Source organism: Calliphora vicina, chromosome 1 (genome assembly GCF_958450345.1).
Source record: "Calliphora vicina chromosome 1, idCalVici1.1, whole genome shotgun sequence".
In the NCBI taxonomy this organism is placed as follows: Eukaryota; Metazoa; Arthropoda; class Insecta; order Diptera; family Calliphoridae; genus Calliphora; species Calliphora vicina.
Window position 1 is genome coordinate 56,633,643 of NC_088780.1, and position 16,881 is coordinate 56,650,523.

At 27.2% G+C, this 16,881-nt stretch overlaps 1 protein-coding gene across 11 annotated transcripts in view; it reads right to left on the bottom strand.

Annotated features, from left to right (window-relative positions):
* The window catches only part of pum (pumilio), a 560,122-nt gene that overhangs the window by 34,988 nt on the left and 508,253 nt on the right, over positions 1-16,881 (bottom strand). For 6 of the 11 annotated variants that reach the window (XM_065514262.1, XM_065514286.1, XM_065514270.1 and 3 more), the window contains one exon: positions 10,646-10,687. The exons of the other annotated variants lie outside the window; for them this stretch is intronic. In XM_065514262.1, coding sequence (XP_065370334.1) covers positions 10,646-10,687 — 42 coding nt within the window. The remainder of the gene's footprint in view (positions 1-10,645; positions 10,688-16,881) is intronic. 11 annotated transcript variants of the gene reach the window in all.

Genomic DNA, 16,881 nt, shown 5'->3' on the forward strand with positions numbered 1-16,881 from the left:
TTTTTCATCTTTGTAAACTCCACCGGTTTCGATTTTTTGACAAACCGGATTTTGCAAGACGGTTAACCGGTTTTAATGAAATATATTTTCTAAAGCTCATTCAAACATATTTATGAAATACTTTGATACCATTTTTAAAAACATTGATTTATTTTATTGAAAATTATAGCATTTGACAATATTTCGTAAAAGATATAAAACAACTGCATAATTCTTAACCAATTCCCTATTAGCGTTCACAAATAAAAATAAATTTAAGGAGACCTTTTTCATATTAAATAAAAATTTACTATAAACCGGTTAACCGGTTTTTTTGAAGACAAAAACCGGAACAGTTTAACTGGTTTTTTTAAAAGGCAATATCAAAACCGGTTTTTTCAAAAACACACTTTTTCGGAAACCGGTTTTTCAAATTTGCCGGTTTTTTGAACACTCTAACTATAATGTAATTTATTAGAATAAAATTTAAGATTTTTAATATCGCTACCTTAATATAGACAGACCCTAACTCGTGTTTTTTTTTTGTAAGCCCAGATTTTCATTTATTTCGATAAATGGTAATATTTAGACTTAAAAAATACGAGGTAGGACCTTTCTATATTAAGGTAACCATATTCTCTTTAACTGTAGTCATATTCAACAACCGATAAATTTTAGGTTAAACAAACATTTGCTATCATCTTTTCAATGTTTTTTTTTTTATTTTGTTGCTGAATTTCAAAATATGCTGTACTTATAAGTATTGTCTACTTATAAGTTGGGAATTAAAATTTGGGAATATTGTCGCACCCCCTCAATGGACAAATTAATTAAGGAATATAAATTATGTAGGTATAGCACATTACCATAAAACCGAAATTATAAGGATATAAATAATAACTAAGAAACTAACACTATAACGAATGTACTATATATGTGTCACATACAGTTACATTCATACAATATATAAAAATATGTGAATTAGGGTGGCACTTATTTCGGATTTTGTCCATTTTTGATGATGCCAAGGTCTAAAATTGTTTTCCTTATTCTAAAAATCAAATGCTCAAATTCAAATAAAATTTTTCAAAAAATAATGCTACTTTGAACCAAAAACGAAAATTCAAATAAAATGCGTTACGTTATCCGATATTGATAAAATATTCAGTATTTAGATGACCATTTTATATGTACGTCCCATGTAGATTCTAGTAATATATAAAATAATATAAGACTTAATTGCATGAATTAAATATAAACAAAACTATGTAAATAAAATTACAAAAAAGAAGATGTAAAACACGTACATACTATGACACGCGTTTACATACAGACACGCTCACACTCAGATATACAAATTAAATTGTTATAGGACATCAATAAACAAGCTAAAACTAAAAGCAATACAGTGTAGTGCAGTGTACGATTATGACTAGTGTAACATTTTGCCATTTTAGCATACAGAGAATAAGTAGTATTGGTAAAATAGTAAATGTATAATTGTTGTACTAAATATATGTATATATGAGCACAAATACAAGATGTCTAAATATGTACCTTTATGTGTATGTATAGTAAACCAGCAGTTAAGCAAGTAGTCAATGTATCCCTTACAGACAGTAATTACCACTAATGTCCTATCACTTGGCTATCTCCAAATTTATATATTTGGGTAATTTGACACGTATTTACTCTTTGTAGTGCAGAGAAAAGACAATTGGTTACTTTATACATCCCAGATAAAATAGCGTGAAGATAATTGTCACTTATGTGTCTCTAAGTAATCTAGATAGTAGTCACTTTAAACGTTTTGTGAGTAATTCGTACAAACTGGTTTTATACAAATTGTGTTGATATAATTCTCATACAGTTCATTTTTATTTTTGCTTAAGCATACTGATATCTCATGTAAGATGACGTAAAGTCAATAGTCACTTTAGTGTCACTTAGTAACCAATAGTGAAGTCACATTAAACGTTTATTTTGTACTGCACTTTAGAAAGTAGTTTTTTACCCACCAGAAGCAATATATTGGAGATTTGTCAATCTATTGGAGATTTGTCAAATGATATGTCTTTTTAGTTGACTATTTGAGGTCAATTTGCACACGTTATCGGTATGTGAATCCAATGCGTTGACTACTTTGGACCAGCTATTAGACAGTCCCAATGTAATCAAAACGGGTCAATAACTAAAATAACTAGTCACATAGCTATTGAAGTAACTAGTTCCCACCCTAAATGATGGATAAAATCACTAGTTCGGAACTGTCTCCTAGAACTGCTGGGAAGTATGACCTCATTTATATTTCACAAGTTGACCATATTTACTTAAGAGACATACAGATACATGCAAACACACCTATATACAAATGAATGTATATATATGAGTCCCAAAACAAATGCACATAATTGTACAATTTTATTAGTATATGTATGTAGAGTGAGTTTGAGTAAGAGTATAGAATAACTAGATACACTATACAGTATTTTATATATCTATACACTAGTATTTACACACACAAATGGACATATTTAGTCAGATACACATCCATACATGTACAAATACAATAAAACAACACGTGTCCTTTAGTGACATAATTTGAAACAATAGGTTTTTGAAACAAGTTATAACATATTTGAAGGTATGTATAGTAAGTAAAATAATTGTAAGTACAATTTACTGCTGAAATTAGGGAAATAGTCCATTAACATTTAAGTAATAAGATATTGTTTAAAATTAAAGTCTTAAGTCGTAATTTTGACAATTTCAATAGACATGTCGGTATACCGGCCAAATAGAGTATTTTTGAAAAACTTTGATAACATTTTTAAAAATATTGACTTATTGAATAGACTGACAATATATTGAAAAAGATATAAAATAAATACTAAAGTTAGACTCCTTAATTAATTCCACAAAATTGAAATAGGATGGCAAAACAACAATGACTAAATTTTAATTTTAGTATTTTGTAAAGACATTATATAAATTAGAAACCAAATTAATGCTTTTAATTATAGGAAATAAATTAAAATTGAATTAAAGCGAAAAAAGTTTATTTAATGCCATTATTTATTTCATAATTCTGAAAAAATAATAAAAAGGTTATGGAACGTGCATATACACTTGTAATTGTTTTTTCTTAAAGAGTCTAAAAAATAAATTTAACCCTCTAACCCTCAAGGCATGCATTACTAAACACCAATTATCTCAAAAAGTAAATATACATATTTTTTTAAATTTAATTGTGACTTTAGTTACAGATTTGTTAACATTTCCCTCGAAGGTCGAAATGCATTCTGACTTTTAGTTTTTGTTCTGTCAGCTGTTTTGTGAATGATGTCATAATTTTAGTACCTGAAATTTTGTGCTTGATTTTTTTTTTAAATCAATGTTTTACGAAATATTTTTTTGTAGTTCTTTTTCATTAGTTTTTCAATAAAATCTAATCATAATTATTGTATTTTACACCTAAACCGACAACAATGCCCTGAGGCACTTTTCACATTTTAGCACCTTAATTTTCAAATTAGTTTCTGATGGCTGTTCTGTATTGGGTCATAATTACACTAAAAAAATTATTTGACAACTTTTTTTTAGCTTTTTAAAGTTTGCGGGTTAATATAAAACCGCTAACTGTTTATTTTAGAATGAGAAAAACCGAAAACTTTTTTTATATACACTTTTACGGATAAACCGGAAACCTGTTTTTTGATTGCCCGGTTAACCGTTTTTTCCATAGAGTTTTAACTCTATGGACTTCAATAAAACAGAATTGCTACATGAAAACGTCTGCAGATTTCGCTTGATCACTTCTGCATCACTGTGTAATTTTTTGAATATATTTTTAAACGTTTTTTAAAATTTTATTTCGATAAATTTAACTAAAAATGTACAGTAAAAATTAAAATTTTTTACAACTTTTCCAAGTGTACATTAAAAAATTATACTTACTGCTTATGTAAGTGCGTGTAACATTTAGGAAATAATGGTCAAATTCTACGATGTAATTCCTATGGTAATAACCATGAAAGCAGCCATTCAATAGTAAAGTGTATATACTTTGAGTCAGCATTTATACAAAGTGTCAAATATCCTGGCAATTTATAGACATGAACACACAGATTTGAAAATCTTTTCAATAGTGATCCAACACAATTAATTTTTCTCAATTAGTCATAACTAATAATAATGTTTTATAACATATTTTGAAAAAAAAAACTCATTAATTAAACAACACAATTAACGGACCAAAAAATATTATTAAAAATAAAACAAAAAAATATTACAATTAATAATTTAAATAATAATACAAATATGTACAGACTTGTGTATTTACTGGGGTATTCATTCGACTAATGATCGTTCGATTAATCGAATAATTTCTTACGAATAATTCTTCGAACAATTTAAAAATGGCCATTTTCGAATAACGAATAATTCGAACAATTTTATGTAGAATAATCGAATAAAACGAATAAATGTTCATATATATTTAAATTTATTAAATTGCTTAAAATTTTTCAAAATTTCAAATTTAAATAAGTAATAATGACTCACAAAAATTGTATTGTATCTGAAATTCGAAAAATAACTAAATACAAAGGGACTTTCGATGACCGTAGATGAGTGTTCCGATAGCTCATTCTATAAATATATAAATATTACAGCAAGAAGTCACAATTCCAAAAACAAATCTTTCAAAATTTTTAACTTAGGACTTGAACCAATGAAAATAAAAGGTACGGAATAAAATATTTGTTATTTAGCTGGCGAAATATTAGAAGAATCGCAATTAATAATCAAAATATTAACTTAGATTAAAGTAGAGTTGAATGTGATGGAGAATGTGGTTTTGAAACGGTCATCGAAAGTGTTATTGAGGATGAAGGCCATGATCTTAAAATATATGTATATAAGTGATATTATTAACCGCGTACTTAAGTGTTGCAAAATATTTAATAAATCGAATGATAAACACAAATATTGCAAACTAACGTTTTGTTGCAAGAAAAGCAACGAACTCCAATATGTACATGATTTTGAACATCGTTGAAGATCTTTGTCTAACAAGGTAATAAACTTTTTGCGTATTTGTAAATGCGTCAATCATGCACTGCCTGACTTCAAATTAGCCACGTTCACTGACAACTGATTCCCTTTATTGTGTAATTCCCCAAGACCACTTTATTAAGCAAAGATTCGGCAACGTTGATAGAGCTTGATGTATAATACAATTTGTTATAAATAATTTAGAAATAGTGAATAGTTAATTTACTAAAGAATTAGTTACTCAATTTGAACGACATAAAAAAGTTTTTAATACGTTTATATTGTATTTGAATTCAGGATCATGTCCAACTATCTCAAGTTTTTTAAAGCATAGCTCCAAACTGGAAACTAAAGGGTTTGCTAGTCAATTGTTTTGTAGATTGTTCGGGAGTTAATCTGATCAGAATATTTCTGTTGAAAATTTAATGACTTTATTTTCGAATGTTTTATAACATTATCAATACATAAATTGGTTACTTTAACGTTAGTTTTTGTTTTTCTTTAACAATAAAATATTAAAAAACCGACATCAAAACTTCATTCTTTACTTTTTTATACAAATTTTAATTATTCGAATAATTCGATTAATTTTAAACGTGTGATCGAATTATTCGAACAAGTTAAAATCTCTTATCCGAATTATTCGTTTTATTCGAACAAGAGAAAAATCGAATAATTCGAATACCCTAGTATTACTAAATGGGTCATTTGGCGAAGAGAAAATTAAATAATAATGCATGTAATCAGGCGCTAAAGTAAAGTAAATACCTGAAGGTACTTACAAAAGACTTAGAAATCTTAAGCAATTATATTTAACAAATTGTTGGTAAACGCACACACTCCAACATCAGCAATAACAGTAGACATCCCTTTTAGGACAATCCATTAATGTTAAATAAACCCCATTAAATTGTGCGCAATCACTGATTGTTGTACAAATTTGTGGGTGTGTTTCGGAATGTAAGTTGGCTTACGTGTGATAAGAAGAAGACAAATGGTTTTGGGAAATTTTTAAATACAATAAAAATTTCTAACCGAAATAAAACAATACCATGGTTATAATTTATTCAAAAGACATTTATACGACATTATTTCTCTAAGGAAACCCTAAATAAAGGCAATGAATTTATTTTCTTGTGAGTATAATTTGTGTGGTAAATAAAAACAAAACATTTCAAGTTTTTTTTAACACATTAATTAAATAACAGTGAAAATAGTGTGTTACAATCTGCTGTGGCAATTTTATGTAATATTTTTTAAACATTTTTTATTAAAGCTATAATTTGTAAGTTATTTTATGGCAAATACTTAAAATAATAGGGAAATTTGTTTTGTATTTTATAAATTTTTGTTGTAGAATGGAAATGATGTAGGATTTTGGAATGTAATGCTTTTCAGCCATTAGCCGGAAATTACAAAAAATATCTAAATGAAATTTTAATTTAGAAATTAAGAAACAAATTGTTGGTTTTATACCGATCTTAACAGAACATTGGTTCTTGGGTCAATTTACAGAAAGTTGATATCTGTATATTAATACAGTAATTCTCTTTCATAATGAACTACGTGGCAACAATAAAATAGTCCCTTATAAGCGAACATCGTAAAAAGCGATGTAAAATGTCTATTGGCCAGAACATGTTCCGTAGTAAACGATAAAAATTACTTCGTTATTTTAGATCAAGCTATATTTTGATATATTAACGAGTTACGTTTACATTCGTATTGTGTACATCTGAACAGTCCATCGTGTTCGGTCGGTCCTTGGTTGCTATGAGTGCCGACCATCAAGTTTATTATAGCAGATGAGTTTAACTGGTACTTGAAAACAAGTTCGTTTAAATCGGGAGTTCTTCAGCGAAAATCCAATATCCCGGAGAAAGAAAACACTATAGCCAGGAATTGTTATTTACGATCATTGAATACAGAAATTGGCATTATGCTTAATATATTGTTATAGAAATATCGATACTGAAATTATTTGAATTACCGTTACTTTTTTCACTTTCGAATCGTTAGCCAAAATTGTTTTAAACGATTAAGAAAACGTAAAAATTCAAAGTTTCAAATTTCAATGTAACAAATTGTTTAAAAGTTTGCCCACTTTGTTGATGACTTTTTGCCAATTGAATGAATATATTTATCTCAAATAGACTAAAATGCCCTAAACATTATCTTTAAATTGTTGATAAATCTATTGTGAAATTAATCTCTTAAGTTATAGACAATACCATAATATAACATTAATTTAAACATATTTTCTGACTTCTTAAACTAGTTATTTTGGCATATTTAATGACATGCCTTTTTCATACTCAAACTAAAAAAATGATTTCCAAAATTTAACAACTCTGTTGTGCTTGCTTTTTATTACGACCATCATATTTTGCCCATAAACTACAAACTCATTTACATTTTTATATCCTTTTTCCTATTTCTTGTTCGTTCTTCCTGCCGCACAGCTCCAACTACAGCTACCAACAGCAGTGCAGTGCAGACACAACCACTGCCACAGCATCATATTTCGTAACCAAACACAGTATAACACTTAATATCAATACGAAATTAATTGCCTAGAAAAATAATTACCTCAAACTTTAACTATAACTTTAAAAGTGTTTGTTCTGTGTGTTGCTCTTATTCACACACAACCAACTCTAATACAGTTGCCACACACACACAAACTATGAAAAGTAAGCCAGGACTCACACTTTACACACGAAAAGAGAAACTCTCAGACACCCAAAACTTAACTTCTCCTGTGGAAACAGCAAAAAAAGAAAATCAACCAAAAAATGGTTAAAAACGTTAAATTATGTGCAGAAAGACATTTATCAGAATGTCAAGAGCATAAAAAGGCTGTGTTGTAGTAATTGTAGTTATCGTAGTAGATGGGAGTTCTAAGAGGTATACATGAGAAATTAACCCATTCCCAGCCATTGTACCTGCTTGAGTACAGAAAAAAGGCAATATTCAAATACTCATAAACTTTCTAACAAGATAAATTTGACAACTTTTTTTGTGATTTTGCATTCAACACACTGTGCTTTTAAACATCACACATAAAAATTTTAAAAAAATAATACCCTTAAGGTATATTTTGGCCTGTTTTTATAATGCTATATCATTTTTTGGAATATTAGCGAGGTTAGTAACAATTGAGCTGCGGAGAGCAAACACAGTTTCACGAAAGCAAGAGTTTTTTATAATTTTGTGAAGTAGAGTGATTATGTGTACATTTTATAAAAATGTATAAGAAAAATATTTTTTTGGGACAAAGTTGTGTGATTAGGAAAATCGGTGTACCCAATTGGGTACAATGGCTTGATATGTATTATTTTTTTTAAGATTTTTCTTACGCTAAAATAGAATTTCAGACCATCAAAACGTGAAGTTTTTAATGCAAATGTTTTAAAAACTAGATTTTTTGGAACAATATGAGCACCACAATTTTGATAGCTATTATTTTATAAGATCCGGATTCTAATATGGATGAAGATGAAGGTGTTGCTGACGACTTTGTTAGATATCGCATGTACCAGGTGAAATATAAGTATTTTGTGACAGTGATAGCGACGATGATGTTCCACTTGAGATGTTCTGACAGAAAATAATGCCCTCAAGATCAGCAAAACAAATTCTATTTGGATAATAAGACCATGCGATGTTCAAATGTCTCAAACTATTTTTTCGAACAATGAGTTCAATATTATTTCATACTTGAATGGGAAAAGGTTTAACCATTTAGCAGACATGCATTTATGCATCGCAAGATAATAAGCACAATTTGTCCTTCAACGCAGAAGATTTGAATATGTTCTTGAGTATTTTGCTTTACAGTGGATTTCGCTCTATGCCAAAAGAAGATATGTATTGGATGCTCTGCGAGGATACTCGCACTCCAAAATTTCCGAAATTATATCACGGAACAGATTCAATGAAATAAAACGTTTTGTTAATTTGGCTGATAACACTAATTTAGATGCTACTGACAAGGTGAGACCCATATACAAATTACACTGGCTTCTGGTGTCCAACTACTCTTGGAAACCAATTTCCTTAAAGGATAAAAAATCTCCTACGATGGGGTGAATGTCATAACAGAATAAGATGGTTGTCTGAACAATGCGATATTGCGTTGCGTTGAAAAAGTAATGTTTTAAAAATTTTCACACATTATAAAAATAGCATACACTTTACGCCATTGTACCCATTCAGGTACAGCCCCAAAAACAAGTTTTCTAAAATTTTTTTTTAATTTTTGTTAAATTTCTATGTTCTTTGGCCGTATTTTAGTTTAAATAAATAAATGAATTTAAAAATTTTTCATTTTAAATGGTCTTGGTTTTTAATGGGTTAAGAGCTTAAGCTCTGAAGGATATCGTAAAAAATCTTCGAAAAATGCTGAAAATATATGAATTAGCGCTTTTTAAAATACCTGCCTGCTTTTTAAAATGTCAGCCGGTTGATTATGCTATTGAAAAATTGTAGTAAGGAAAAGTCTTTGGTTTTTCAGTACTATTGACAACCTGCTGAAAGAAAGTTCGCAATTTCCAATACCTAAATATGGTAATTTAGAAAACATTTGTATAAAATTAATTTCTGAATATTTTTTTTCAGATCATATCAACTATAGTTTTTTCTAATAGTTTTTAGAAGATTTTAAAAACGTTGAATTTCTGAAACAACCCTCCTCTTACCTAACGGCACAACAATAAAATTACAAACACAATTTTCCTAAAGCAATCGAACGACTGTGATAAGCTACAACAAAAGAAAATGACAAAAAATGCTAGAGCAAAGCGACAAAATAAAATGAACATTTAAAAACGAATGACTCTACAAACGTTATAAAGTTGTACGTAATTAATTAAAGAAAGTGTTTGAGAAAACAGTAAGAATGAACAAACAGCAGCAAAATACAAAAAAAAACAAATCTTAAATTTAAAAATATTTATACTACTCGTAAAATAAACTAATTACAAAAGTTGAAATGATTTAAACTTGTAAGCCCTAAAATAGGCAACACTTTACTACACAACAACAACAAAACCAAATAAAGGCAAGAATTTAAATGGGATTACGTAATAAATTATCTTGTTTATAGGTTTTGAAGAAATATTTATGATTGTATGGAACTTTTTTTTGATAAAATGTTAATATTTGTTGTAATTTTAGGAATTATTAAATATGTACATTTTTTAATTCAATTAGTGAAAGGATTAAGTGAAGGTGGAATTTTTGGAAATGGCTTCAGAAAGGAAACTTTTATTTTGCAAATTTTATTGAAACATTAAACATAATATAATTTTTTTTGTTGAGGATCCAAAATTAAATCAAATCTATTCAATATCTTTGAATGATCGAACAATTAAACTGAGATTGCTAACATCTTTAAAAAAAAAATTACAGAACTCGTTAATATTGAATGAAAAAGCCGTTGAAAAGGCTATGGGACATGTTGACTAAAACCAAATAAGTGCTTATTTACTTTCTTTATTTTTTTACTATTCTCCCTATTTTGTTCTATAATATATTCTATTATTCATTAAACTATCAATATTAATACCACTTATTATCTATGTGATTAAAATAACTTTATATTATATACCTGGAAATGATTTTGCAGCAGTTCATTCGAATCGAAACTTACCTAAAAAGACAAAAAAATAATAAAAAAAAATATGAAAAATAATTTATAAAAATAGACAAATACTTAAAAATACAACTATACAAAAAAGATAAGAATATAAAATAAAAATAAATTGAGAAAATAGGTTTAGTAATCAAAAATAATAAAAATGAAGTCAGAAAGTATTCTTAGTTTCTCATTGTAATTGACAGTTGAAATATCCACAACCAATTAGAAACTGAAGAATAATATTTATTTTATCATTCAAATCTTACACAGATATCGAAGCTTTAAGTTACAGTTTTTACAGTTTAATTCAATATATTAGAATAGTGAATAATATCAATCTAGCGATTGTATTTCAAAAATTAAAATGGAAAATGCGTTCATCAGGACATTTAGGATATACATACATATACTTATTAGGATAGCAAATAAATGAAATAAATAAACGGAATGACAAACTTACATAGGTATACATATATGTAGCATAATTGTAGGCATATATTCCTTTTCCACTTAATTTGGAAATATAATCATAATTATTTTTTTGTTATGGCCTTATTTATAATCTGTTATTAAATTTATCAAAGGCTTTTGAGACAAATTTTGTATGGACAATTTGTTTTATAAAATTTCTATAAATTAAAAACTTAATTATAAATAGGAGTGTTTTGATTATGATTGTCACACAAAAATTAAATAATGCTGCCTATATTTAGGATTATATTTAAGTTGATATAAAATTTTGAATTAAAATGGTACAGAATGATAAATAATTTTGAAATTCTTTACAAAAACAGTATTTAAAATACTATATTTTATATATATAGTGGAATTTTTTCTATAATTCATACCTATAGTGTAATAAAAACTATTTTTTAATTAATTAAACATTTACCAATAATTTAATGCCACTGATACCATATTAAATTGTTCATTTATATATTTTTTTCGCTTTTTACCAAACTGTAAATTGTATAAATGTTAAATGTAATTGAATTTTCATGTTTGACATGTTTGTCTGTTAAATACATGTGTAAGAAAAAAAAACACGTATTAATTTGATTATTTACAACTACATACATATGCTAGTATTCATACATATGATGTCGATAAATACATACATGAAAATATTAACAAGCCGCTTAAAAGTAGACAATAGCAATTTTTACATATTATTTTGTATTTAAATTAGTATTTATTACACATGGTAATGAAAAGGTATTTGTTGGAAAATATAACGAAGCATACTTTTAGGTTTTATGAGAAATTAAATTTCGAAAGTGTGCTAAGAGAAAACATTTTTCATGTACAAAGTCTATTATATATATATTAAAGTATGTATTTCTAAAAAAAACTATTTTAAAATTTTTTAAATATATTATTTAGCATTTGTTTTAATAACTATTATTATAAACTGCTTTAACTTAAAACACATAAATAATATTTAAAATCTATCTTAAGGAGAACTTAATTTAAAACCCTTTTTGCATTCGTTTAGCTTGTTTTTGGTGGACAATTTAAAATTATAATTTAAAGTTAAATTAACAATTTAAACATTTCTAACAAATTAAATGGCTTTTGGCTATTTTGTCAGGTTTTACTTTTTTTAGTATGACATTATTTTTTAATTAAATTGTAATTAAATTTAATTGACAAAATGTTTATTTTAAAATTGCAATTTAATTTAATTTAATTTTTTACTGCAATTTCTGTTTTTCCATTAAAGTACATGAGACCACTTGGAGCTACGTATAAAAAAGGCATTAAATTTTATAGTATACTTTTAGGAAGTAATTAAATTAAAAATGTTTTATTTTTTTCCGTAAATTTCCACTTTTTGTTGTTTGTTATTTTGCTCAACGCAAATATAATGAACTGAATGTTTAAATGCTAAATTTATCAACTACAAATAAAATTTATTGCTTTTTGTGTGTGTGTGTGGAGCATACATACATTAGAAACATTTCATTTCAAGATTGCCTTTTTATTTTACAACTTTCTACCACTGGCATAGTCCTGGGAGTCACTCAGGAATGAGCAATAGAAAGGAAAATGTAAAGAAACATTCCTTTATTTATAATGTGGCTTACCGACACTTAATTGTATAAATTACTGTTTTGTAAGTTAAGTGTTTTACTTTACACACCGTCATGCTTGGCCAACAACAACAACGAGCTGAAATATCTTTTTTTTTTTTTGAAAGCCGCGCTGTGAGGGTGATAGGGTGTTAGTGGTGGCAAATAAGGGAGTGTATTTGTTATTTTATTAACAACACATGCCTAATTGTTTAGGCATTTAAATAATACAATAAATTACTATTTTAACAATGCAGTCTGTTAGTGGATTTCCTTTAGTCATCATTGCAGGGAAATCATTGATTATTCTATAATATTTATAAATTTGTTCTCCCCTATTTGTTAAATAAATGTTTTTTCAAAAGCGGAAATCATTATCATAAGAAATATGTCTATGACTTAAATGAATTTCATAATAAATGAGTGGGGGATCTATTTGTTAACACCTTCTTTTTGTGACTGAAAACACAATTTGGCCCATATTTTATTCATGATTTGTTTAAATTTATAAACACCTAAGGGGGTTTATGATTGGTGGTTTAATGTCAACTAACGATTTATGTTCTAAATTTATTTTTCAGTCACTTTTTTTAAGGTTTAATAACCTTAATTTGTTTGGTTTTTATTATTTTTGAGAAAAAGTGCTGATATTTATGAGTTTGTTATAATTTTTATTGAATTTTTTTTTGGTTTTAGAAATTGGATTTACATGTCCCGATTTGTTTAGTGATATATAAATGCAAGTTGGGAAAAAGCAACAAAATTAAAATATATAAGCCAAAAAGTGGGCAACATCTTAAGGATATTAAAAGAAATTGTTAAGGGAATAAATTGGTTTAATGGAGGAGAAAAAAGTGATGAGCAATTGTAAAATAGTTTGGGTTTTATATTTTGATTGCAATAGTCATATAAAGTAAAGACATCCTAATTGTAGGCATCGCTTAATTATAAAAATTTGTTTGAAATATTACTTCACTGCCCCTAAAAACATGCTTCAATTTGTAAATATCATTAGCAGTTTTTTCATAAACTTTTATTCCTTTAATTTCAACAACGAATAAAAATAAAAACGAACATGAAACAAACAAAATTTTAAAGAATTTTACAATTTACTTATTGCATACTTTTTGGGATAACTTTAGTTCTTTAGTGTTTTCTGGAGTTTGTTTGCTTGTATAAAGTCTCGTTTTTTTTTTGTTTGCTTGCTGTTTTAGTATAAAAAACTCATTCTATTACTTGTGAACTTGTAAAACAGAAGGCTACTACCACTACTGTCAGGACAACTATCAAGTGGAACCTAACACAACAAGTACTTTTTATGACTTTCTAAACCATTACAATTACAAAAACGTTGAAAGCTAAATAATAAAAAAAAAACTACAAAAAATTTGTAAACTATAACCATGGTAAAGTTTTTTAGTTAGTTCTTAACAAAAAATAAAACACGATGACTTTGTTGAAGTGCATACTTTTAGGTTGGTATTTCATCTAGCACTTTCCTAGTAGTGGGAAAATACCCAATAACAACAAAGCAATTTTATAAGAAAACTACAAAAAAAATTTTCAATAAGTATAAGTTTCAATAGCATTTTCTCACTTTATCCCTCAAGAAAACACAATTAGGTTGTGTTTACGCCACACTCTTTAGATAAAAAAATTAAAACAAATTTACATTAGTGAAGGGGTAATAGAATTTAATAATGAACACAAGGTAGACATTTAATTGAATTTTTTTTAGTATAATAAAAACAAAAGTGTCATCTTTTTTATTTTCGCTTTTATTATCAAGCATTTAATTTAGTTGGGAAAAATTTAAAAAAAAAAATAAAAAATAGATGACGGGCAATTCGTCCATGAACCAGAATGAATTTGTTAGACATTTTCTTGATTTTAACAAAGGCTTTAAAAATCATCGATTGGATTCAACAGATTATAAGTCTGGTGGTGTATTCTGATACAGCCGACACTATTTCACAAAAATTTTAAATTAACAACTAACGACGTTTTTTCCGATATATATATATATATATATATTTTAAATGCAGCAAGTGCTTCTTCAGGCGCTTAACAATTTAGTTTTCGATATTAATTTTTTATTCTGCGAAAAAAAAAAACAAAAATTTATCTAATAATTTAATGGTGATTGAACAAGTAGGAGCTGATCTGTAAAGATCGTGAGCCTTTCGGAACACTTATGTCCCTGTGGCAACTTTGATGAGGTTTGTGCGCGGACAACTTATATATGATTTGAGTTCGTATTGAATTAATTTCGAATTTAATTTTTAAAATCTTTGTTATATTGATATTACAATACAGGTTATTTGTATATATGTTTCAAAAAGTGTTGACTGGCAAGGAATCAAATTAAATTTATAAAATATGTATGTATATCTGGAAAATAGTGTGTTTCATTAAAATAATTTCAAAATGATGGAAAGTAAATTTATTACACAAATCATACAAATATATTCACGATTCAAATTCGAGTTGATTACGATTGATTTCAAGTTTAATTTTTCAATACATTGTAAACAACAAACCCCACCAGCATGCATATTAATAAGTTTCAAAAAGTATTGCCTACCTTAAGGTATAACATTTTGAAATGTGCATACATATTTATATACGATTATATTTATAGTTTAAACTAGTGGTTGCTTATTAAAAAATTTATATTTTACACAAAATATTGTTTTAGAACTTTTTCATTTGGCCATGAATTATACATAACATACCTTAAGGCAAAACAATGCCTTTTTGTGTATACATTTGTTATTTTTTATAAATAATTAGACACACCTTGTAAGGATCTTTTGACAAAAAGGAAAAGAAAAACACTCCTACACAAATTAATACCCAAGTATTGGGTATAGGAAGCTTGCATACATACATAAATAAGTAAGAGTGTTGTATACCCACCATCAATATGTAACAATAAAATATTTTTCTGATATAGGAGTTCAATTATGGACCGATCCCCACAAAAGTTTGTTGAACGATTTAGGTTCATATAAAACTTAGTTATGTCCAATTTCATCCCGATATTAATTGTTATAAAACAATTATTAATGTTCAAGTCATTTTCTGAAGACTTGAACATATGTTGCCCGATTTTCAGAGTACTTAGAACTAATTTGTGCTTAGAACCAATGTCCCCCGAGGGACATTTGTATGGGGGCTAGGTGAAATCATGGATCGATGGAGTATTTGTGGACAGACAGACGGACGGATATAGCTTGATCGTCTTAGAATATTATAAGAACCCAAAATATATACATTTTCTTGTGGGTCTCCGATGAATATTTCGATGTGTTACAAACGAAAAGACAATATCAATATATCCCCCATATTTTTTGATAGTGGGTATAAAAAGAGAAATATATTCTAGGCAAATATAATTACTAACAAAGAGTACTTCAACTACAAAAAAAAACTATATGCATTTCAGAAAAATAAACTACTTGTACAATAAAAAAAGAAGTCCTTTGTCACTATGTGTAGGAGAAGATAAAATAAAAAGTTTTTTTTTTATTTTTATTTTACACAAGCACAAGAAAAAAATCGATTACATTTTTATAAAACTTTTACATATTTGTTCATTCAGTTCTGTTGATAGTACTCAGGAACTGACTAACGGTCGGTCAGTTGGTTGTTGGTTGCTTGGATGGCTGATTGTTTGATTATATTTTGCTTTTAGTATAAACTACTTATTTGTACAATATTGTAGTATGAAATGTAATTTACTAGTTGTTTTTTTTTCTGATTTATTCTATTTTTTTAATTTTTGGTCTGACAACTTATTAAGTGCATGCAAAATTAGATTTTCATGTGTGTACGTACAATATGAGTATATTGGAGAGTACATGTGTTTCAAAAAACTATGCAAACACACACACACACATTTAAAAATGAAACTTTTTTCTCACTTCCACCCACTCTTAAAATATTGGTTACATTTACATAAATATGGGCATTTCCACAGAAAATAAAATTTTCATAAACAAATGATTTTTTCTAACATTAAATTATATAAATGTATATATTTTTTAGGTAATCTGAGTTGTTATCATGAGAAACTTGGACTGAAAATATATCATTTCTTGCTCTTTGCTACTTTTAATGCCTTTTTGTCTT